This window comes from Macaca nemestrina, chromosome 16 (assembly GCF_043159975.1).
Source record: "Macaca nemestrina isolate mMacNem1 chromosome 16, mMacNem.hap1, whole genome shotgun sequence".
Classification (NCBI taxonomy): domain Eukaryota; kingdom Metazoa; phylum Chordata; class Mammalia; order Primates; family Cercopithecidae; genus Macaca; species Macaca nemestrina.
Genome location: NC_092140.1, coordinates 34,235,787 through 34,262,617, shown reverse-complemented (window position 1 = coordinate 34,262,617; position 26,831 = coordinate 34,235,787). Strand labels below are relative to the sequence as shown.

Sequence of the window (26,831 nt, the reverse complement as noted above, 5' to 3'; positions counted from 1 at the left end):
GTAAGTGGGGCGGGGTGTGTGTGTCTGTGTGTGTGTGTGTGTTGGGTGGAGCTTACAAAATTTATATAAATTCTAGAAGAACTAAAACTAGTTTTCTATCATTAGTCTACATTGTAAGGGGGAAAAGAGAAAAAACATTGATAAAGTTTGCTTCATACTCTAAAATAGCCAGTGATATTTCAACATACCAAATAAGCAACTGTTGCTTCCTTTTTGAACCCTTATAGGCAACGGTTAGTGTTCCAAGTAAGACTGGATAGAGTCCCCCAAAATCAGTTCTAGTAAGAAGACATTTCTTTCCATTAAACTTAGCCACACTTTCTACAGGAAATCAGCTAAAACAGTGAAGTCCTGTCTTTAAACTATTAGTTGTCATACTTAATCAAATCACAATAAAACAAAAGCTATGGAATATTCTCCCATTCCTGCAACATGTTTTCATCGAATGCTTGGGTATCAGTTAAATATAAAATTTAATTTGATATGTTACAATTATCCAGTAACATTTAAAACAACAATGCTTAAGTAGAGACACAAAATATTGCGTGAAATATGTAAAACGACAACTCAACCATCCCTTGAAATAATCCTAATCAATCTTTTAACCAGTAATACACAATGTTCCTCAATTTTTTCCTGTAGGAAGAGGCGACCTACATTGCTGTCCTCAATCCTTTTCCAACTCCCAACTCAGCCTGCAGCCCAGGTCTGTACTAAAGCAAAATAATGCGTTAGGAGAGCTGCAGAATTAAAAATGCGTTTCTAGTTTTAGGTAGCATATATATATATATATATATATATATATATATATATATATATATATTTTTTTAAAAGAATAAACTGAGATGGAAAGGAGAATTTAAATCCATACTGGTGAGAGAACTGACTGTATCTGCATTACTAGCAAGTACTTCTACTTTAAAACTCTGAATTTAGACAGAAAATGAAAAGTTACAATTGGGAAAAGGAAGTGCTAGTGAATACAGAAGTTCATCTCTATTTTATAGGCTGAAAGTGATTTGTGCTGGCAAATGCAAGCATGTAGGAACACTATACACAAAATTGTACCAAGAGGCATCATATAAATTATCATAACCAAATTCAAGTTGTTTCCAATGATAAAATGATAGAAAACAACAACGACAACAGGGAGAAATGGCTTATATTAAATTGTTTTGTATCAAACACTAATATAGTACCAGGGAAACTACAGATGTAAAAGGGACCTTAGAGATCATCTAGTCCAACTCTTTTTACTTTACAGACAAGGAAACCACCCTGGAAAAGGCAAGAGACTTGCCTAAGGCCACAGAGTTAAGTTGCAGAACTGGGACCAAAAGCTAAATCTCTTATAAACCTTGTCTAGTATTCTAAACTAGGTCACCTTTGGATATAAAAATTAGTGGGATGGACTAGACTGGTGACTCTTAGCATTTCTAATCATACACACTGACAGAAACGAAAAGTGTATTTTACCTCTGAAACAGACTACAACATTTATTACCCCAAAATATTAATGCCTTACTAAATGTTCTGGAAACTCCACTAAGTCTACATATGTGTATACCTCCATCAGTACTTGTTACCCCACCAGTGACAAACTTGAACTGTATCAACTGCTTAGCAAAATGCTCCCAGTGACTCAGGATATCTTCAAAAGATTTTTGGAAAATTGATAAGAATTAACAAGGGAGGTATCTGTCACTCTATGATTGGATATTTAAATATGCATTCATTCATTCATTAATTCATCCAACAAACATTTGAGTGCCCACTATAAGCCTGGCTTTGTGATAAGCACTAGAGATAAAATGATGAATAAGACATGGTCCACCTTCCTAGAGGAGCTTGTAATCTAGTGGGGAAGACAGACATAAACCAGATAAATTATATTACAATGTAAGTACTGTAACAGAGATATGAACAAAGTGCTGTATTAAAAGGGAGGGTATAAGTATGAACTGGCGAATGACCAAGTAGAATGTCTACTACTTTTGTGCGTACCTTTGAGGCAAGAACTACCATATTTACTATAAACACAATCTCATGTTCCACTCCATCAATAATTAGGAAAGCAGCAACAATACAGAGTTTAAAAAAAAAAAAAAAAAAAAAAAAGTTGGCACTGAAATCAGAATACTTGAATTGAAATCTATTTTCATCCACTAGCTATGACTGGGCAAATCATTCCATCTCTATTAGCCTAAGTTTCCTTATCTATAAAATGGAAATTAACAATTCCTTCCTAAGTTTTAAATAAGAACATATGAAAGTACATGTAGAGTACTAGTATTTATAAACAAGTAAAATATTCAGTAGCAACTTAATACTAAGTAATATTTATAATTAAAATCATATTAATACTATGATAATATAACTGTAAACCTAATTAATGTTCGTAAGATTTAATCTCCATTCTTTGGGACCACACTGAAACATATTTGTCTTCTGATTCATTAAAAGCAACATGGCTTAAAATATTTTAAGTTCTAGGTTACTTGGAAATTTTAGGCTAGGAAAACAGATTAGCTATTCATGGATGAAATAAACAGAATATGTATTTTCAGTTACATTATAAGGGAATTTTTAAATTTTTGAAATATCAGGCTAAAACATACTAATCAAATTATAAAGCCAAAAATCAGCATGGAGATTTAACTGGCCTTTGAAAGATTTACTTTCTTTATAATACCTGTTTGGTGTAAAGAGAAGAAACGTGAGCCTCTGCCAATTTGGCACCTTTCACGACTACTAAAAAGAAAAGAAAACAAACTTACCTAATGAATCAGAATAGCACATAGTCAACATACAAGAGACTACATAAAAATAGATCTTTGATTTAAATATATAAGTAAAAATAGTGACTTTTTCAGCAAAGTCACTATTTTGACAACTGAAATCTGATTTTGAAATTTTAAATATAAACGTATACACGAATTGCAAGGCAAAGCATTTCTATGAAATAGTGTTACCATCAAGAAAATACACACAACTTCAACCCCAATTAGTGGGGTATGGGGAAGAAGAAAAAGAACAGCATCCTTAAGTTACTCCACTGGCAGAAGACTATGGTGGTGGTGGAACAACAGCTTTTGATTGTGAGGACCCCAATATGGAAGAAAGTAATTTTTAAATGTGATTTTTTTAAATATTATCACTATCATCTTAAGAGAGGCAGAAACACTTGCAATCGAAATGAATTTTAAAATATAAATATGTAATCTCCCACCCCCATTCTACAAAGAATGCATTCATTTCCTGAAAACTGCTGTATCAACTTGCAATGATGATGTTCACTTGCAAAAGAAATCCACTTAAAAAAAATCACAGTATTGTTGCAAACGTCAAAGATTTTTATACAAGTATAGGAAGTACACACTTAAAATATCAGACTGGAACACTTACCAAACAGTGTTTTCCTAAAGTAGTATCTATAGTACATTTCTTTATTCATTTATCTTCAAATGGTCAAGTTTTCTTTCATACATCCAAAATGTAATGTGATGTTTTCTTATTCACCAAATGTTAGCTCTACTTGTAGTCTGGTTCCAAACTAATCAGCCTGCTTTTAAATTTTAAGACATTTGTTGAAAATTTATAGGATCAAACCAAACTCAAGTGGTATAATTTTTAAACATTGGATTGTACATTATTGTAAGGGTACCAGTAACCATTATTATTAAGAATAAATTAGTGATTATAGCTCCTTTTGTGATAATTGGGGGGAAGGGTAGATCACCATCTGGAATGGTCTATTTTAAGTTTTTTCTTTTGTTCTTTTCTTTTCTTTTTTTAAATCAAGGAACATTGTCTTGGCTTTTTTTTTTTTTTTTTTTTTTTTTTGTCATTGCTTTTTTCTTTTCTTTTCTTTTTTTTTTTTTTTTTAAGAGACCATTCCACTTTATTATAACATCCGGATGCATAAGGACTCATGTAAAGCAGTCATACACCATTATCACTAAAACCCATATGGTAAAATACATACACAGTCCAACAAAAGGCTAATACATAGTAAAGCCTAAGCATACTACTATGTAATATTATAATACATAACTTGGAGACTTTAGTTAGAGTACTATGTTATCTATTCAGTTTTGAAAACATTCATTAAGATTTTAAATGCAAATTCATTCCTTATTTGGAATAAAACAAAATCCTCTAAGTTATAACAAGTATTGGTCATAAGTTTTCAGACCTATTCATTAAATTACAAAGAACCCAAAGAATTCTGTAATGTCCAGTAGAAGTATGTAATAAAAACATTGCATATGTTTCTAGTGTGATGTCTTTAGCAATTGTTTACTGAAATAAAATGCAAACATCAATCTTTCAAAATACAAGATCAGAAGGTAGTTTTCTTCTTTTTTGTCTATTTGTGAAATCCATCTTCATCACATTTTACCAAAAATTGTTTTTACAAATATGTAAAAGTACATTAGATAATACTAATGAAACACAGGTAGAGTTCTAGCATATGTAGATCAATGATCAGTCAAATCATCTTCTCCAAGAACGAGATTCATTGTCCTCTTCTTCTTCATCATCATCTTGAAGTAATGAGTCATCCACCAAAGACTCTTCCTGAAACTTTAGGTTAAAATGTATTTAGGAATTTACCCAAAAAAAAAAGAAAAGAAAAAAAAGGTGACACTTTTAAATACTGATCTCTCTCAACAGAGTTGAATACAAAAGGCATTTTTATAGCTAGAACATTCACAAAACAAGGAAAAGCGACATTTAACCACTCGATGGTTTCTCTATATGATCTATTCTATTGCTTGCATGAAACACACTAAACAAATTATCAAATTAAGCCTTTGTACATGCCATTTTTTCCTGCCTCTCTTTAGCAAATTACGCCATCTTCTGTAACTTTAAAATATTGGTCAAACTTTTTTAAAAAAGAAAACAGTAAGTTTTCTCTAATTTACCCTCCTAACCTTGAATACTAAAATCAACCAATGACTTGTATAAAATTCTACCAGGATTTATATTTATATTTATTTTCTGCTGTATGCAACAAACATTTTCTATTATTGCATTCCTTTCTTTTCCCCATTCCCTTCATAAACACTTCTCAGACTGCTATTTCAAACTTTTCAAAATACCTAATACCAGGAGCTCTCCTGCTTTTCTCCCCATTCAATTCAAACTCATGGAAGGACAAAGGTATAATCTAAAATATAAAATGACAAATCATGTATATGAGTTTCAAAATATACATTTTTATTCTTGCATTTGACTATGGATATGTATAACAGCCTTGAAATGCTCTTCAAACAAAATGAAGTGCCACTATGAAGGTAAAACATGGAATCATTTAGTTTCCCCACCTTACCTTTATTTCTTAAGTTAAACTTTCTCCTAAAGTTTATTTGGTGATTAAATAAGAGTTGTTTACTTTTAAGTTTTTGCTTTCAAAGGGTTCTACCACTTCACTGGCCCGTACCTCTTAGCCATCAGACTAATTGTTGTTACTCAAAGAAAAATGCACACTTCCATTTTTCCTGATGCTTATCCCTCCATCTAAAATACCTCTCAATTATATTCCCAGCTCCAGTTCTAGATTATGAAAGCTATTTTATTGCTCAGGGCCCAGTTCCACTGTCAATACCTCCTTTAAAATTTTCCGGGATGGAAACAATCACTCCTTCCTCTGAGTTTCCAGAGCATGTTGTTCAAATCTTTATTCAGCGTTATCAGTCTGACTTTTATTGTAACTAGTTTCTTATGTGTCTGCAACCACCCCCCTTTTCAGATTATAAGCTCCTTGATGATAGATAGGGACCGTGTCTTATTCATTTTTGTGCCTATGACAGTTATCTACCATATAACAGGCATTCATTCTAATGACTAAAATGATATATGAATTAAAATAAAGGAAAGTTGAAATGTTAATAAAGCAACTGAGAATAGATTACCCTAAAACTTAAGATATTACAAGATTTCCTGTGGATAAAAAGCTAATGAATAATTATTGTCTCTAAGGGGTAAATAAAAATGGAGTATATATATGATTTTCATATATTCTTTTTGAATTAGCAATCCACAGTTCTTCTCATTATCCAGAAAATTTAAAGTTGTTTGCATTTATCTGATATCCCCTGCCTGGACTATGGGTCAGGAATAAAAGTTTTATGTTAAAATCACAGCCACAAAAATCACATTTTATATAAAAGCTACGAACGATTAAGGGTAAAAATAAGTGGAAAAAAAAAAATAACATACTTCTTCTTCATCAGGCTCAACTTCTTCTGTTTCAACAGCTGAAATATTAGTTACTGGTTTATTCCATGCCAGTTTTAGATCTTGCCCTTTGAAACGAGCTCCATGAACTGCAGCCTAAAACGATTAAAAATATTGGAATATAAGACATTAAAAATTTCTGAAGAAAAAAATAAATTTCATAATGCCTAACATTAAAATTAAAATAGTTAAAGACAACTGAAGATGGCTATCTACCTGTTTGCTTTTTATTTACTATTCAATTTACTATTACAATTTACACTTTACTTTTTATGGTTATTTACTCCAACAATCAGACTAGTAATTACAAATCCCTTTAAAAAGAAAATAACGATAATTCCTCATAATAAAATAGAGCTATTTCACTACTGGCCAATATTTGACTAAAACAAATATGTCTACATGTTTATAACACAATGACGATTGCTATTTAAGATGATAATCCCAAGTTCAAGATCCTAGTTTTAGTGTCTGAATCAATGTCTAAATTAGGATCAATATGCTAAATATATATTATTTCATTTTAATTACTGTTCATTTACAAATGGTATATAGTAATTATTAATCTTTAATAAATAATATTTTGCATGTGTACATTATTTTCAAATTATATCAAATGACCAACTACCATGAAATGTTTATTGTAAAACTAATATGAAATGTAAGTGTCTCCATGAAAGGAAAAAAAAACCCTCTGAACTTTTCCATTGAAAAAGTTTTTCCTACTAAGCTTTCATAACTGAATATAAAACATGAACTTACAAAACAGTCATGTCTAAGTACTTGCTATACCAACTGGCTGGTTTGGAAACTGCATTCAAATTAGAGTAATATGAACTAAGGTAAATCCACTGTTAGCAACATACTGCAAATAACTTATACTCACATGAGATTTATAATACAATCTCAAAGTACAGCATAATGTGAAATGTAGAAGCAATGACATATTCAATGATATTTGACATAAGTTGTGTGGTATTAAAATCCCCAGGTATAAATTTTAAATCTACACATATAGATTTATGATAAATTTAAAAGATTTCATGCCTATTAAAACGCTGCTCAGGAGTATTTTTGTCACAATGTCATACAACTAGAATTTTTTAAAAAAGTACTTACATATATTTCAATTCCAGGATAAGCTGCAATTTTTTGAAGCTATCACTATTACATAAAAATGTTTCATATTACTATAAGGAATTCCAACTGTTTAATGCAAAATACCTACTCATAAAACTCATCCTTACATTCAGCTAAAAAAATTCACCTAAAAAGCAAAGAGTTACTGACATTTAAAAAAATAAGTTATTGACAAAAATTTCAGATGATCTAACTTTACACATCTCTATATTCAGCACAAAGCTCCTCAAATCTATAAGATGAGCCTAAAACTTTCTAAAGTTTCAACTTTAATTACAAGAGGATTTTCAAAGTTTTTATTAACATTGCTCCATTACAAACTTGAGAATCAGGCTGTGTAAATTTTTGAAAGAACTGAGTTTTTGCTTTCTGAAGATGTAAATTTACTCAGGAAAACTAAGAACTTCTGATGTTATAAGAAACATACTCCATAATTATACTTTCATTTTGATAAAACTATGTTTTTATATTAGAAAAGTTCAAGAAACCAATATTTCAGGTAAAATTTTTAAAGTTTAAACAATTCCTTCTGCAAACCACCCATTTTATTTTTTACAAAGATTCAAAATTTCAGGCCACATAATGTAAAAAAGCACAGCTCATGATTATCCCTAGCCCTAAAAGATAATCACTATTCTGTGAGGAATTCGGAGTCAAATCCTACATATATTTTTCTATACACATACTAAAAACTTCTGTATACAAATATGTATGATATGTATATGGGAACATACTAGTTTATAACTTCATGGTTAAATTATTAACTCAATTCTTTTTATAAATATCTCTCAATGTCCATACCAATAAATCTGTCACTTTTCTTGAATGGCCATATATAGTATATATTTAGCATAACTAAAGCAATTTCTACAGATATGAACAATCTTGTGTATTTGTGCATCTTGTGTGACTTTCTATTAGAAGCTAAGTGTTTCTTGACTTTTTTCACAATCTGTGCTGCTTGCATTTTTCTAATTGAATGAAATTTGGTGATATTTTGGGCAAAATATTTTCCCCAATTGGACTTTGATTTTATGATGCACTTTTTATTGGACAGAAAGGCGTTATTGTTGTTCGTTTTTGTCATAAACAAGTTTAAAATTTTTCAGGTACTGAAATTTACCAATGTTTTCCTTTACGAATATCGTGCCATACCCTAAAAAGCCCTCTCAATATTATTTTCAAAAAAAAAAATCCCTAGGTTTTCACTATTTTTTAAAAAAGAATTTTGTAGCATGTATTAAATGTTTTATGTATTAAAAAAGAAAAAAAAATTCATCCAATTTATATGTATTTGGATATTTAAAAAAGACATAATGCTGTCTTTTTTCCAAACAGCTAGTCAATTGTCCCAACATCATTTACTGAATAACTTGTTTTATTCCTTGACTTAAAACATCTCCTTTGTGATCCATTAAAATCCTCATAAAGTCAGGCACCGCAGAACAATGTTTTGGTCAACAATGACTATATACCACAGTGGTCCCCTAAGATTTTAATAAACCTGAAAAATTCCTATTGCTTAGTGACCTTGTAACTATCGTAATACATTGTTCACACGGTGATACTGGTGTAAACAAACTGATTGTGCTGCCAGTCCAGTCATATAAAAGTATGGCACGCACAATTATGTACAGCATAATACTTGAAAATGGATGGCAAATGACTGTTACTGGTTTATGTATTTACTATACTCTTTATCATTATTTTACAGTGTACTCATTTTTGTTTTAAATTAATTATAAAACAGTCTCAGGCGGGTTCCTCAGGAGGTATTTCAGAAGAAGGAATTGTTATTGTAGGCCATTGCCTATGATACACACATTGCCTATGACAACTGTGTGTGTGTTACTGTCCCTCAAAACTTTCCAGTGGAACAAGACGTAAAGGTAGAAAACAGTGATACTGATGATTCTGACCCTGTTTAGGCACAGGCTAATGTACGTGCTTGTGTCTTAGTTTTTAATTAAAAACTTTAAAAAGTAAAACATTAAAAAAAAGTTAAAAATAGACAAAAGCTTATTGAATAAGAATATAAAGAAAGAAAATATTTTTGTACAGCCGTGCAGCGTGTCTGTGTTTTATGCTAAGTAGTGTTACAAGAGTCAAAAAGTCTAAAAATTGTAAAGTTTAAAAGTAAAGGTTATAGCAAACTAAGGTTAATTTATTATTAAAGAAAGATAAAATGTTTCTATAAACTTAGTATAGCCTAACTGTGCAGTGTTTATAAGGTCTAAAGCACAAGTTTATAAAATAGGATAGTAATGTCCTAGGCCTTTACATTCACTCACTAGCTCACCCACAGCAATTTCTAGTCCTGCAAACGCCATTCATGGTAAGTACCCCATACAGGTATACTATGTTTTATCTTTTATACGCTATTTTTACTGTATCTTTTCTATGTTTAGATATGTTTACCTACACAAATACTTACCATTGTGTTACAACTGCCTCAGTATTCAGTATAGTTAACACAATGCCACAGTTTCGTAGCCTAAGACCAACAGGCTATACCATATAGTGTAGGTGTGTAGTAGGTTATATCATTTTAGATTGTGCAAATACACTCTGTGATGTGTGCACAATGAAATTGTCTAACAACACATTTTTCAGGTCATATCCCTCTTAAGTGGCACATGACTGTATAAACTTAGGTCTATTTCTGAACTGTATTGTATTGTATTAATCTGCTTTGTACTGCTTTTTAACAGTACAAACAGGACAGGCACGGTGGCTTAAGCCTGTAATCCCACCACTTTGGGAGGCCAGACAGGCGGATCACGAATTCAGGAGATCGAGACCATCCTGGCTAAGACGGTGAAACCCCGTCTCTACTAAAAATTACAAAAAAAAACTAGCTGGGCATGGTGGCAAGTGCCTGTAGTCCCAGCTACTCCGGAGGCTGAGCCAGGAGAAGGGCCTAAACCCGGGAGGCGGAGCTTGCAGTGAGCTGAGATCCGGCCACTGCACTCCAGCCTGGGTGACAGAGCAAGACTCCGTCTCAAAAATAAATAAATAAATAAAACAGTACAAATAATATAAATAATTTTCTAAAGTATGCTATGGCAGTGCTTCAAGAGTTACGCATGTACTTTAAAATTTCATTAAAATATATTTTAAAAAGTCAACTGTATAGCCATTTATAAAATGTTAAGGAACACCATGTTTAAACGTGCTCTACAGGATGCCTACTTGAGCAAGGAGGTAGTGGTCAAAAAAGGTGAAAGTGGAGCTACAGGTACAAATCCACAAAATATGAAAGGGGGGAAATAGTATCGGATGAAGATAAAATTTGCCTCCCAATGCAAATGTAGCTGATAATCTAGATTAAAAAGATAACTTTTGAAAAAACTACCAAAGTACTAAACTAAAGTCAGAAGAGATAAACCTAAACCAATCATTTCTACAGAATAGCCTGTAAAGACATGTTTAACCATTAGATGCTGATAGTTTCACAAATGAATTCTATTAAAATTTTAAAAAATGTATTTCCAATGCAACTTATCTCAGAAAGCAAAGAAAAATGGAAACTTTCCAATGACAACTAACAGAGATACCTGACAAAAATATCCCTCCCAAAATTTACAAACCAATCTTACTTTTGAAAATAATTTTAAAAAGTAAAAAGAAAAAAAGAAAAAGAAGAGTTTAGTGATTTTTAAAAATACAATACTATGGGATTTAAAGTAGGAGAGAATGATTAGAAGCAGTACAATGAAATAAGGCGAAAAAAAAATTCATTGTTATATAAACATCAAAAGGCATTATAAAAATCCATTTCTAGCCTGGGCGTAGTGACAGAAACCTGTAATTCTAGCACTCTGTGAAGCTCGGACAGGCAGAGTGGTTGAGCTCAGGAGTTCAAGACCAGCCTGGGCAACATGGTGAGACCCCAATCTCTACAAAAAATACAAAAATTAGCCAACCGTGGTGGCGTGTGCCTATAGTCCCAGCTACTTGGGAGACTGAGGTGGGAGGATCACCTGAGCTCAGGACATCAAGGCTGCAGTGAGCTGTGATCATACCAGTGGACTCTAGCCTGGGTGACAGAATGAGAACCTGTCTCAAAAAAAAAAAAAAAATCCATTTCTGATCAAAAATCTTAACAGCTCTTAATGAAACAGAGTCATTTGTATTCTACCTTAAGACAAAAAGCCAGCATCACACATAATACTGAAAATACTAGAAGCATTTTCATTCCGCAAAAAAGTCAGTCACTATTATTACTGTTTTTAACATTTTTCTAAAGGTAAACAATGAAATAACAGAAAGTAGTAAGTGTAGAAATGTGAAAGGTAAAACTATCATTTTTAACCAATGATAAATTGGATGAAACCCAAAAAACCCGAGAGCAAAATTAAAATCATCAAATAGTTTGATAAGATGGCAGTTACATATTTAATAAAAAAAGATGAACAGTCTTCCTACATTTGAAGAACCAGTAGAAAATATTATGGAACAAAACATATCATTTAAAATAGCAATAAAAAGATGAATTATTATGGAGAAATTTATAAGCAATATATGTTGTCTATATACAGAAACTATAAGCAGGGAGGGTGGGAGACAGATGAGGGTTGAAAAATTACCTAATGGGTACAATGTTCACTATTTGGGTAATGGGTATATTAGAACCCCAAACCCTACCAGTATGCAATATACTCATTAACAAATGTGCACATGTACTCCCTGAATCTAAAACTTAAATTAATTTTTAAGAAAACCTGGCTGGGTACGGTGGCTCAAGCCTGTAATCCCAGCACTTTAGGAGGCCGAGATGGGCAGATCACGAGGTCAGGAGATCGAGACCATCCTGGCTAACATGGTGAAACCCTGTCTCTACTAAAAAATACAAAAAACTAGCCGGGCGTGGTGGCAGGCGCCTGTAGTCCCAGCTACTCGGGAGGCTGAGGCAGGAGAACGACATAAACCCGGGAGGCGGAGCTTGCAGTGAGCTGAGATCCGGCCACTGCACTCCAGCCTGGGCGACAGAGCGAGACTCCATCTCAAAAAATAAAAATAAAAATTATAAATAAATAAATAAAAAAGAAAACCTTAACATTAGTAAGTAATATACACTGGCTATATTAAAAAAATTAAAATGCTCTTACAATGTAAAAAGTACTGAGAACTTGAAAGACAATGAGCTTTCAGAGGAAGGTTTGGTATTTGAGGAAAATTTAGTATTACTATGTTCATTCTCCCATAACTTAGTCTATCCTTTGAAAGTTTATTCAAAAGTTTACACAGAAAATAAACACTTAAAACATACCAGCAAGAGTCTGAAAGTGAGTAATAATTGGGTGTGAGAGGGAATCCAAACAACTGCCCTGACAAACTACTGAGATATATGAGAAAGCTAGTTTAATTAAAACAGTGAGAAACAGGCACATGAAGAGAAAACTTATCAGTGGAAGAGTCTGGAACACCCAAATAAACATACCGGAAATTTATATATTTCACATAAGCTTGGAAAAACTAGACTTAACTAATGAACCCAATAGGCCTCCTATTGCACTCCTTAGACCAAATAAGTTCCATGTAAATTTTTAAAAAAGTGAATGTAAAGTCTTCAAAGAAAAAAAATCCTATTAAGAGTACTAGAAAAAACAAGGGAAAATGTTTATCATCTCAGATTGGTGAAAGCCTTTCAAATTATAAAAAAAGATTAACCGACAATTAACTCTTATTGTGGAAAATACAGCATAAATGAAAATTCATAAAAATATAACCTATGAGCTAATTTCCAAATATACAAAGATCTCCTGCATCAAGAAAAAAAAAAAAATAAGAATAGACTACTCAGCAATATAATAGAATGGGCAAATGACATTAATAGTTGATAGACATAAAAACAAACAGCATTTAATTAAACGTGAAAATGGCTCAACTACAATCAGAAAAGTGAATTAAAACCTAAATGAGTTGCTATTTCAGTTTGATAAAACTGAAGATAAAACTGGTATCCCACTCCGATAAAAATGAGGACAAACTACACACCTATGGATTTTTTTCATAAGAAAAGTAGTAAAACCAGTATGTAGCATGCACACTATGGCAAGAGTGTTGCCCACATCTTTGGTGGGCAAGTAAGTATAACCTGTATGGTGGGCAATCTTCATTAAAATTTAAACGTACATATCCTTTCACCCAGCATGTTGGTGTCAGTGAGAAAGGTGGAAAAAAGTAAGACACATTAAGACCCATGAGATTAAGTAAGAACCATACAGTCTAGAATTAACAAGCATCAGAGTAAATTCTGAATTTATCTTTATCTACTTGCATGTGTGTATATATGTGTATGTATTAAAAACTTTATAGCCCAAATTAAATCCAAAGTATCAGTATGAGCTCTAAATTTATTTCATCTTTATACATGTGTATATATGTGCATATATATATATATATATATATATATATGGTTTCTTTTTCACTCCCAGCTCTGACAACTGAGAAGGATTAGTGACAGTAACATACTTAATAGTAATGCATACCCCTAGTACCCAGACTAGTGTCTAAATACCTTTGCCTAATAAATAAACCAAAGCTCTTTAGAGAAAGGGTCAATTCCAGGTCTGGAAGAGACAGTGTTTAAAATGAACCTAGAACACCTATTCATACCAGAAGGAACAAAACTATCACAGACCACTCGGGTCCTGTCAAAAGAACTCAGGAGCCAACCTGTAGTCTCCTGGCCAAAGATGGAATAACTTTAACATTAATAACTGACAGCAATGGATTTGTACCCATAAAATATTTATGAATTTATGACTGCATAACACCAATCAAGCTATATCAAAATATGAACCTCATTTAGATCCTAATTTTTAAAAAGTAAACTTACAAGAAATTAGACAAATGTCAACCCTGACTGGATATTTGATATTTAGAAATATAATTTTTAGGTGTGATAGTAGTACTGTATTTTTTTAAGGCTCTATCATTCGAAGAGCCAACCTACATGAAAAATTAAATGAAAAAAGAAGGAATTGAACCTCCAGAAACTGGTTCCATCATTTAAGGTTCTATCATCTAAAATGTTTACAGATGAAATGATACAATGACTGTGAATAGCTCCAAAATAAGGAGTGGGCAAGTTGTAGTGAGTGAAATATAGACGAAATAAGATTGGCCCTAAGTGGATAATTGCTGAAGCTCAATGATGGGCATGTGGGAATACATTTTACGATTCTGATTTCTATACTATAAAATGTACAAAAAAATTGACTTTTAAAGCTGAAATATTTTATTTAGAGGCTTCTCTCTAGTCTTTTGACTACTCTTAGACACATTCATTCAAAGCTTACAGCAAATTAAGGAAAACAGGCATATACACAACAGAAAGCAAAAAGGTTAAAGATCTAACAAAGGAGGAAAAAACTATGAAAAGTAATTGTGGATTCCACATCTTACATGGAAAATGTTCTGGAAATAATTAAATTTGGAAAAATGTTGGGTGAAACAAAATTAAACAGGTTTGTTTACCTCTGGACTTAGTTCATTTAGACTACACTTCTAAATGGAATATAAAAATGCAGCCTTTCACAAACTTATGTGACAAGAGAATCCTGTGTTAGGGGATCTCTTGCAGAAACAGTGTTTTGCAAAAACTATGGAGAAAAGTGACTTGAGATATAGATAGTCACCAAAGAGTAAATTGCAATCCTACGGTTCCTTACATTTTTAGTAACGATAATATAACTAATATATAAAAGAAGTCTAAAAGCAAGTTCATTAATATTTGTAATGTTATAGAATGTTAAAGCATGAGTTATGAACACAAATACTTATAATTATATAATATATATGACCACGAATTTTTAAAAACATGCAAAATGTAATTTTTAGAAGCTACAAAGAAAAGACGTCCAGTTCTTTAACTCCTGTGTTCAATGCACATGGCTACTTTCCCACAAGCTTCAGACCTCAAGTTACTAATTCTGGTAGCACAGTGCCCATCACATAGCAGCACTTAATAACTATTAAGTATCAGTCAAAACACACACACAAGAACTCTGCTATGCACATAATTTGACTTCTTTTGGTTGAATCCATTTAGTAAAACATGATTCTCTTTCCCCCTATTTTTTGCTAAGATAGGGTCTGGCTCTGTTGCCCAGGCTGGAGCACAGTGGCATGATCTCAGCTCACCACAACCTCTGCCTCCTGGGCTCAGGTGATCCTCCACCTCAGCCTCGCAAACAGCTGGGACTGCAGGTGCGCACCACCACACCTGGCTAATTTTTTGGTAGAGATGGGGTTTCTCCATGTTGCCAAGGCTGGTCTCGAACTCCTGGACTCGAGACCAACCCCACCTGGCCTCCCAAAGTGGTGGTATTACAGGTGTGAGCCACTGCGCCTGGCCCCTCTTTCCTTTTGATATAAAAAATTGTACCTCTCGGCTGGGCACAGTGGCTCACGCCTGTAACCCCAGCACTTTGGGAGGCCGAGGCGGGTGGATCATGAGGTCAGGAGATCAAGACCATCCTGGCTAACATGGTGAAACCTCGTGTCTACTAAAAACACACACACACACACACACATAAATCAGCCAGGCATGGTGGTAGGTGCCTGCAGTCCCACCTACTAGGGAGGCTGAGGCAGGAGGATGGCATGAACCCGGGAGGCAGAGCTTGCAGTGAGCAAGAGCTTGCAGTGAGATCTCACCACTGCACTCCAGCCTGGGCGACAGAGCGAGACTCCGTCTCGAAAAAAAAAAAAAAAAATTGTACTTCTCTGAGTTTGGGACTATAGGTTTCATCTTTGGTCTGATTATTCTAAAACAGCAACTTAATTATTCCTATTCTCAATAGGATCTAGGGCTCCTACAAAGGTACAGTAACAATTCAGGGCAGAAAAGATAATATTCTAATCAGGTCATGGAAGAGACTATTTCTTTATTCTTGTCTGAGTACTTATCCGACTTTAGTACTTTGGCATGCTGATATACAAAAAAATAGAAAATAAGGTAATAGGAACCATCTTCTAGGTAACAAGACAGAGTCAAACCATAAACCATCTTAACCTAAAGCTAGAAGGGTTCTGCTTATAGTCTTTAAAATGCTTCAATATTTTTCCTGAGGAAAATTTCTCACTTTTCAGTTATATATGAATGTCTCGATTACCTTATTTATTCCTGTACTTTCACCTTGAAATACTATGCATCTATTGGTTATAGAAAATAAATTCATTCACTCATCTAGGACAATGGTCCAGCAAATAAGAACAATGTAATATTTGAAAGTAAACATTGGCAAGAGTTGACAATTTTTCCTTGGGAAGTCTATCCTTTATTGCGAGTTTATGTTCTCCTACATTTTCAGTGTTAAAATTTCCTTTATTTTATATAACAATGGTGATAGTACATGACAATCTTTTTGTATTTTTAAAGTATTCTTCCCTGGCAAAATAAAAAATTGCCACCTCTATGACAAACACACAAATTTTTAAATTCCTAAACTTTACTGTTCCCTGAAATCCAAAAGTTTGAAGACCACTGCTCTATATGTATCCTGCTTGTATAAGATAAGCTTCAACTTAATTTTCTATTCTTTCCAACACTACAAAATTTTAAGAAACTTTCTGGTTTAAGGTTATGTTTATGGTTTAACAATTTTTATAACTAAAAATCTAAACATTTATCATAGCAATGGTCATTACTCTTTTTAGTCTATTAAGTAAATCCAACTAAAGCTATTTCCTCTAAATAGGTAACTCTCATTAGACCTAATTTGACCTTAGTTATTCTGTCACTTATTCAACCTTCCTGTAATTCAGTGTTAAAGTCTTCCTTATACATTAATCCCTGGTATTTTTGATTGCTATTCATTTTGAAAAATACATTGTATAAACATCTAAGGTACAAAAAGCAAGACCCAAGAAAGAAGGTATGTGTCAACAGGTCTCAGCCTATATTTCTCAGCCATATAAGCAAGCAAGGGAAGTAGTACATATTTAAAGTTCTTACTAAATCCACAAATTTGGCAATATTTTAACCATTTGTACAGTAATAACTATCATTGTTTTACAATACCACTGTTCCCTAGAAAATACATAGAACATAACTACCTATCTAGCAAGAGACTAAAAATTGTCAACTGAAGCCACCACTGAAAGGAAGTTTATTCTACACTTGCACTTAACAATACCCTGGAGAGAACATTTAATCAAAGATATACCCTTTTCAATATAACATACACACATATAAGAGTTTTAAAATCTCATCAATTTTAAATTACTTTTTACTTTCACAAAAGATCATTAAAGAAATGATTATTCAAAACTAGCTTTAAAAAGAGAACACCCTAAGATCAGGAATTCCTGTTTTATAAAATAGTGTACTACCCCCTACCTTCACCCCCAAAACTAGATTATTTTAAGGCTCCAGTTGAATGACTTATCAGACCCATAGTCTTATACTGGTTACAATGCTCCAAAGGCAACTTCTATCAGGTAAGCAATGTACCACTGTGCTGGCAGAGAACATTCACTACAAAGAGGATAAATAAATTTAGAGGTTTTTTCAAAACTTATTTAAGTTGCAATCAATTTAAAACTTGTGAAAAGCATCCCACTCTTTCATTTGGAAAACTATTTCATCCCTGAAACAATGGCAAGGACAAAACAGTGACATTGTCTTCTCTATAATTCCTGAAGAAAGAACACACACACAGGGCAAAAAAGGCTCCTATGAATCCCCCACACCTCACTCCCATTTTCCTTTTTTTAAATCTTTGGAACCCAAATGAAAGACAAGGTTGCATATATTCCAGTCAGTCCTTGGAAAGACAATTCAAGATTGATGGTTTAAGGTAACCTTACTAAAAGTACCCTCAAAGTTAGAGGTATATACCATGTCTTAGGCAAAAAGTCACAGAAGTCTAGTTGGGGCTAAGCTGAACTAGGGACACTTCTTTTAGAGTTCACCCTGATGAGACCAGAAAGCAGCAGATGAGGAATGGTTAAGATGGGTAGACATTAGAACTGCTTGTACCTTATCCCTCACCACTCATTCGGCCAAAGCAGATCCTGTTTTGGGTCAGCTGAAAAAAAAGAATAATGGGTAGTGGGGTGGCCCTATCTACTATGAAAAAGAAAGAAAGGAGAATCCCTGGTATCTCATGACAACACAATTTGACATTCCACTTGGTGACTAAATACGTATTTTAATTGTATTACGTTATACACAGAATTGCTTAACTGCATTAGGACATTCTTTGAGGGCATGAATTCCACTTCAGGTGTTCTACCTATTATCAAAGCGTATTATCTAGTAAGTTAAAAACAATTCATTTATATTAAAACTTAAAAGTAATACTTATAAATCATTTAAATCTGAATTGATAAATTATTTTGAAAACTTACTGCTTCAGCTTCTGCTCTTGTCTTGAATGTAATTACTGCATGAAGTGAAGAATCATCAATCTGACAATCTTCAATTTCACCATATTGCTTTAAATTAAAAAAAAAGTATTTCCTCCAAATAAATATTTTGAAATATCCAAAAATCCTAATGGTATTAAAAAACATTAAAATACTAATAAATATAACCCATAATACATACCAATTCATAATGGTTAACAGAAAAGTATAGTGAGCAACTTATTTTAGTGTTTGATATTATAAAAGGTGGTCCTATATTCCAATCTTACTCACAATTCACACTTCCCAGAATTAATAAGACTTATACTCGACTGAAGTATGCTTTAAATGAAGGAAATAATGGTCAAAGCCTGAGCTTTCTTGCTAACTTTCCTCTTATACTCATTAAACCAATCCCAAGATAAACTCTTTCTTAAGCAACATACTGAATCCTCAGAATTTCTATGAGTTTTTGGTATCATTCCCAACAAATGGTGAAAGAAAGAAAAAGAAAATTTAAGTTAACTTCCTCAAAGTTAATTGTTAATTACTGGGACGAGATTACAGTTCTCTTGATTCAAAAGTTTAACATTCTAACTGACCATGGTTTTGCTTACTACACACTCCACTGTACTTTATACTTGTTTAGAACATTTAAACACTAAAAACATTATATTATTCCTGTTTGTGGTTTGTTGGATTTTTTCCCTCATGTGTGGGAGGATTTTTCTACAAACAGCAACCTTTATCCCACAAAATTCTAGTCCTTTATATATCATTACCAATATCTTCCTTCTTACACCCCCAAAGTTTATAACTAATCTCCTTAGATCCACACATATCATAAAAATGTTCTGGAGAGCACAGTAAAGAGAATGTCCTAGAGCCACTAAGATTCTAGCTCTGCCAGTTATTAGCTGTGTAAACAAGTTACTTAACCTCATCATGCATCATTTTCTTCATCTCTAAAATGGACATAATAAAGGTATCTACCTCTCAGGGTTATCCAAATAACTCATAATGAATTATCATAAGGCACTCAGAGGGCATACCTGACACAAAGTAAGTATTCTACAGGTTTTCAGTTATAATATTTATTACTATTACTACTGGTACTGGAATATACAGCATTTTTGTTAATCACAATTTGTAACAGTTAATGGCCCTTTAATATTACAGATATTAAATAATGTCAATTTTTTTCTTTGACATCCACCATGTGTTCAAATTATAGGTTGAGAGAAAGAAGCTAAACTTCAACTAAACTTAAGACTAATAATTTAAATGTGAACTTTGGAGTGAAATTTGAACGTCCAAATGCATGTCAGAATTTTTATTCAGAGGCTCTGAATACTTCTCCAGCCAAAAGAACTTTAGTCTCACCAAAACATACTCACAACAAACTCACTTTGTCTGTTTGGATTATTTTAGCACATTCGTTGTTAGTTTCCTGATTAGTTGTAAAACTATACACAACATACAAATTATCTGGATCTCCTTTCTCTTGTGGAAGGTGTGGAAGTGGGGTACACAGCAGGGAAGAGTTGGGCAAGATTTATCTCCAAGCTCCTTTCTAGTTCTCTAATTCCTTTCTTTATCCCTTCAAATCCATCAAGAACAGGACTTTAGATTTCTCATTCTTAAATACTAATCATTTTGGTTATTTCTTAAACATAAACCATTTCTGTCAATATCTGCTTATGTCCCGACAAAATATCTGTAACTGCTGCAAGCCTCCAATAACACCTAAGTCTGAATTTTCAAAAGGTTAAATCATTTATGTACCTACCTACTAGCTTACCTACTCTTTAAGATCTAAACTACAGTTTTACTACTTCATGAAACTTTCCTTTATTGTTTTTTCCATCATATGCCAGTGTGATACTTCTCTAAGTTACTAAAGTATTTATAGTGCTTAATAAATTATAATTTCATTATAAATTATGTCTGTAGTTTACTCTGTGTTAAACTGATATATTTAAAAGCCTTGAGGATAAATAACTGATTATTTCCTTCATATCTCCAGAGCAACTACTATTAAATATAATGCTGAGGGTAAAACTGATGCTTAGTAACCAATCTCTGGGATACCACTAAGAATCACAGCATTTGGGATGAAAGGGTCATTCAGCAGGTATAATCTTCATTTTGAACACGAGCCTAATAAATCCCAGGAAGTCCAAGTTAAATAATGGATTAACAGAGACTAGAATCCCATTCTCCCTTCTTGTAGGTCAATCTATTACCATTAGATAAAGTCTTTTTCATTACACCCTGACACAGACTAAGGCAACTTCTAGATCATAGGTCAAAATTTTATCTTGTTTCAATACTGGGTCAGCTAGATCAAGAATACATTTTTAACAAATACAAACCCTATTTTAATTTTTAAAAATCTGGATGGCCCATGCAATATGTTAACTTTTTCTTTAAAAGTAAATATCAAATAAAACTAAACTACAAGTCTTCCCTCTCTGAAATAATAAAGTTTATATTGTTCACTTCACAATACTTCATGGCCTACTAAGTGTAAGAATAGTAATGTCTCTTCTAGATAATTACACAAATCCTAGTTTGTTTTTAAATTAACAAAAAAATTAAAGATTATTCAAACCCTTTGTTCAGATTAACGAGTTGGAATTACTTATGTCCTTTTCATAACATCCTCTTTAAATATGTCTACTATCCCCAGTGATGATTATCAGTATTTGTTTTGTTGAGCAGTAAGAAAGTACCGCAAAATGAGGAAGAAGATCTTCTCTATCGCTCTCTGTAAATGCAGAAATCTCCAATGCCCTGGGACGGTGATCCACCACAGCATGACCAGGCACACCTCGTCCTCGCCCTCGCCCCCTGCCTCGGCCATGAACTGCACCTCGACCTCTTGAATGAATTCCTCTGCCCCGACCAGATGAAAGAATCCCTCGCTTGGCAGCCTAGAAGAGATCAGACACACAGGTTAAACAATGCTGCGATTACTAACACAAGCCAAGCATTACACTCTGGCAGATGAATAAAACTTTAATGCAATTTGACAATGTATTCAAATGCTCTATAGAAGGATCACATAATTTAAATCGGGATTTTAGTTTGGTGAAAGTAAACGTAGGTGGCTAGTAAATTGAAACAAAAAAATAACACTGAGGCCTTGGAATTACTAACTGTGCCTTTTTCTAAGTTCTTGCTCTCTAAGATATCAGGATATATCACCAAAAGATCAGCAACTCCTGATTTCCAAGTATACAGTGTTAAATGTTACTACAGAAGTCAGGCTAATCAACAGATAAATAATACCTACATTCACAATAAATATTTTTTCCAGTTATGATTTTCAAATACAATGTTTCTATTTGTTTGCCAGTTGACTTCAATAGGTACAGTTATCTCAAATCATTTTAATTACTTATCTCTATCATTATAGAACCATTGTAACATATTGATATTCTACCACAATATTCTGTATGATGACAGCACACCATTCCTTCATTCCACAAATACTTAATGTGCACTTTCTGTGTACAAGTCTTTACTCTCACGAAACTCAAATCCTAAGTGTAAAGAAGCATTAAACAACTAAGTTATGGCCGGGTGCGGTGGCTCATGCCTGTAATCCCAAAACTTTAGGAGGCCGAGGCAGGCAGATCCACTGAGGCCACAAGTTCAAGACCAGCCTGACCAACATGGGAAAACCTCATCTCTATAAAAAATACTGAAAATTAGCCAGGCTCAGTGCCTGTAGTCCCAGCTACTCGGGAGGCTGAAGCAGGAGAATCACTTGAACCCGGGAGGTGGAGGTTGCGGTGAGCCGAGATCGCGCCACTGCACTCCAGCCTGGGCGACAGAGCAAGACTCCATCTCAAAAAACAACATGAACAACTAAGTTATTTAATTGTATTAATGAGAAGTGACTCAAAAAGTGAAGAAATGCTTTAAGATTTGAAAAGAACTTCAAAGATTTGCAGTGAATAACCCACTAGAATGTATGTCCCCTGAAACTATTTTTTTTTCCATTTTATTCTCTGCTTTATTCCCAGCAGTAGCTGGTGGATTGTATTTAATACTTGTTCAATGAATCAAAGGAGGAGCAAAGAAAAAGGTAAGAATGAGGTAGGGGTTACGGCATGAAAAAAAGCACCAACACTGAAAGAAATGTAATTTCCCAAAGAATGAATATAATTCAGTGTAGTTGGATGGGGAGATAAGCCTGGAGACAGGCAGAGTCAGATTACACGTAACTTTACGGATCATGTCAAGGATTTTGAGTTTTATCCCAAGAGCCATGAAAATAAATTAAAAGATTTTAAGCAGTAAAAGAGTGATGTAACCAAATCAGTGTTGAAGAGGATATTCTGGCTAGAGTTTTAAGAACAGAGTAGAAGGAAGAAAAGAAGCTGGGAAACCATTCAGTATGCCACTACGAAAGACCAGAAGAAGGAGGTCTGGACTACAGTAGTGGCAATGGAGATAGAAGTAAACGCATTTAAGATACATTTAGGAGTAACATATGTAAAATTTGATAATTAATTAGATATAGACGCTGAAGGAAAGGGGAAATCAATTAAGACTGCCAGATTTCTGGTTTGCTTAACTGTACAGATGGGGTGTAGGAGCAAGATAAGCAAAACTCTGAAGATGTTGAGTCTTAGATGTGAGATACCCAATGGAAGTGTGAAGCTGGCACAGCTGCCAAATCTCTGCTAGTATAAGTATTTCAGTTTCTTCATCTCAAGACAGTTAATCTTCACATTAGCTAAAATAATCATCTAATATCCAAATAATAATGCTAAGTGAAATAAGCCAGGCAAAGAAAGACAAATACTGTATGATCTCACTTATACATGGAATCTAAAATGATGAAACTCATAGAAGCAGACAGCAGAATGGTGGTTACTAGCGGCTGTGGGGGCACGAAGAATGGAGAGATGTTGGTCAAAGTATACAACATTTCAGTCAGATAGGAAGAGTAAGTTCTAGACATCTATTGTACAGCACTGGTTGGTGACTACAGTTAATAATAATTATTGTATAATTGAAAATTGCTGAGACAGCAGATTTTAAATGTTCAATTTTCATCAAAAAATCACAAGTATGTGGGGTGATGGACATGTTGGCTTGATATAATCACTTCACAACTTATACATATATCAAAACATTTTGGATTATCATATATATAATTCTTCATTTGTCAGTATAACAAAATAATACATAATAATAAATTTTAAAGGTCAAGGATTAATATTAGTAATAGAACAGTATATACAAAAGTATGCTCTGAGGAATATTAATGCCTCAAAATGCTCCTTGAAAAGGGGGGTCCCTGAACAAATAAATTTGAGGAACACTGAATACTTAATATGTATTTTTAGAGATTCAGAAATTAAAAGCCTCTAAGAAACCCCACAGTAAAAACGCACATCCAATACAACCTGTTCTAAGGTTATATTATTTAGCCTAAGAACCTTTTTCACTAGTTTTCTATTAACAACTAATGGAATTACTGTGGTGAACGAACACCCTCTGGGAAGTACTGCATTACTGCATAAAACTAATAATTACTGAAAACTAAACATAAGCCATGATAAAGGAAAAAGAGAGAATGTCATTCAGTGTTTAGCTATGTTATAATAAAAAAGCAAAACACAGAATAATAAGGAATTTTGTTAATGCTATTATTTATTTAAATTATGGGCCAGAATTTTGAAAATGATATTTTGTTTCAAAGATTCCACCAACACTGGCATAAAATTGCTACAATGGGAAAAACACAATTTCTCTGTTAACATAAAAGAAATATTTTTCAAACCTTTTTTTTCCCCAAAAAAATATTGGGCAGGACACACATGCAACCACTTCAAGTTTCCAGAGAATACGAAGGTATACACATTTAGGACAACATCCTATGGCTTCCTATGACTTTCAGAGAAGACAGAGCTTTAAGGCAAGTCTGGTAGCTACTAAAAGTTAAGTCTTTAATACCTGGATGATACTATTCAAAATAGATTTCTACCATGTCCAAAAAATGATCAAGTTGCCAACAAATTCAGAAAAAAGCATTAATCTCAGACAAAGCTAAATAATCTAAAGTATAAAAATCTTAAATTCCTGTATCAAACCACAATATAGACATGTGCCAACTGTATTATTGACGTCAATGTCTATTTCAAAATACAGTTCCAAATTTTGAACATCGTCTTGCTATTCAAAAATTCTCATGTCATATAACAGGAATTAATTTCACCAGGAGTTGTTTCTTATATAAATAACCATCTAACTAAATTACAAGAAAGCAGTTTATTTCTCTTTTCTAAACATCCACAGCACCATCTATAGGCAAAACTCAAGTAAACATATTCTTCAAAATAGTTCTCAATATAGTTCTCCAACTAAAACTGTCATACAGCAACTCAATTTATATGCAAAGAATATCTCCATAAGAATACCTGAAAAGCCTTTATTATAAGGTTTCTATTCCAGGGAGGACAGAACAAAAATAGAAAAGAAATAAAATTCATTAGAAATGGAGGAACTTGGGGATATAGGCTCAATTACTGCCACTCCTCATTAAGTAAGATTTTACCTAGCAGCTCTGAAAAATCTGTTGACCTCTTCCCTCTTTCCTATATTAACATCTCAATATATATGCCAGGGATTACCAACAATTACTAATGAGAATGAAGGGAAGGGAATATATTTTTAAATTGACCACTACAACTGCATTTGCTTCTTTCAAGCCTACTGTGTAGTTGTGATTAAACATACTTCCAGCTGTAATTCTGTATACTTTCTCCTAAGTTCAGTGACTTCTTCTCCAGCCTGCATCTTCTTATATAAATCCAGTTCTGTGTCAAGTAATTCCTTCTGCATCTAAAAAATAGTAATTAATATTTTAGGTGACAGTAATTATTATCCTGTACTGATACAAACCTTTTTATAATAACTTTTACACAGTCCTATTTAATCCATATATTTCTATCTCCAGTATAATCACTTTAGTACAAGCCAAAATACTCCACACCTCCACAATACTGCAACAGCTTCCTAACTTGTTGCTACTTTCACTGATTTTCCTATAATTCATTTTCCATATAGCAGCCAGAAGGAGATTTATGTAGACTGATATGGGGTAATTTAAAGGAAATAACTGAAAGGAAAAGTAAGTAACAAACCCTAAAAAACCAAGGCGCTAATGAGCATAACGGAGTATGTTTTTATGTAGAAAACATACCTATCTACATATATACATTTGCAAAAAGAAAATCTAGGATAAAACAGAACTAATGATACTGGTGTAGAAAACATACCTATCTACATATATACATTTGCAAAAAGAAAATCTGGGATAAAACAGAACTAATGATACTGGTGACCTATAAGGGGTGAGGACAGAGTGCCAGGAATCAAAGGGAAAGGGGTCTTTTATGTATTCCTTTTTACATAGTTTTTCTTTTGAACCATGAGAATTGTTTCATTTGTTCAAAAAATAAAATATAATCTGCAAGAACTGGGGCCAGAGAGAGAGGATCCAAAACTGAATACAAATGCAAATAGATTTAACTTTATCAAATTAGCAACTACACAAAAGGGGGACAAAAGTAATTTTAGACCATAGTTCTGACTTCACACCTTTAGTGGAATACACCCAGGCTTTAAAGAACGTAAATAAATTTTGAATTTTATATTTAGTTAGCTGTTGGGAGCGGTATTGTTGTAGCAATTTTGGTACTACTTTGAATGTATTATAGTACTGTGTTTAATAATAATATATTGATATTAGTGAAACCAAGTTGTCATTATGGGAATATAAATAAAATATGAAATAAGGAAGAACCACGTGATGTTGGGTTTGAATTTAAAATATCAACTGGAGTCATGACTTTATACATATATACATACATACAGACACACCAAATATAAGCACTGTATAACTCTGTGTTTTCTTAATCACTTATTACCATCTAAAACTATCTTGCTCACTTATTTGTATCTAATAGGTTGATCTACCTGAATTTTCCCCTTTCAACCCACTGTGGACAGTGTTGTCAGAATGTTATTAATACTTTTCTATTATTAACCCTCTATATCAC

At 33.1% G+C, this 26,831-nt stretch overlaps 1 protein-coding gene across 23 annotated transcripts in view; it reads right to left on the bottom strand.

Annotated features, from left to right (window-relative positions):
- Positions 1-26,831, bottom strand: part of LOC105481703 (RNA binding motif protein 26) — a 93,866-nt gene that overhangs the window by 3,084 nt on the left and 63,951 nt on the right. For 16 of the 23 annotated variants that reach the window (XM_024792832.2, XM_071081169.1, XM_071081172.1 and 13 more), the window contains 6 exons: positions 25,507-25,611; positions 21,483-21,683; positions 18,751-18,837; positions 6,229-6,342; positions 3,406-4,587; positions 2,693-2,751 (listed from right to left, as the gene is read on the bottom strand). In XM_024792832.2, coding sequence (XP_024648600.1) covers positions 4,498-4,587; positions 6,229-6,342; positions 18,751-18,837; positions 21,483-21,683; positions 25,507-25,611 — 597 coding nt within the window. In that variant the 3' untranslated portion in view covers positions 2,693-2,751; positions 3,406-4,497. Of the gene's footprint in view, positions 1-4; positions 279-2,692; positions 2,752-3,405; positions 4,588-6,228; positions 6,343-18,750; positions 18,838-21,482; positions 21,684-25,506; positions 25,612-26,831 lie in introns of those variants that run through there. The other 7 variants (XM_071081161.1, XM_071081164.1, XM_011741408.3 and 4 more) reach the window with 5 other exon arrangements.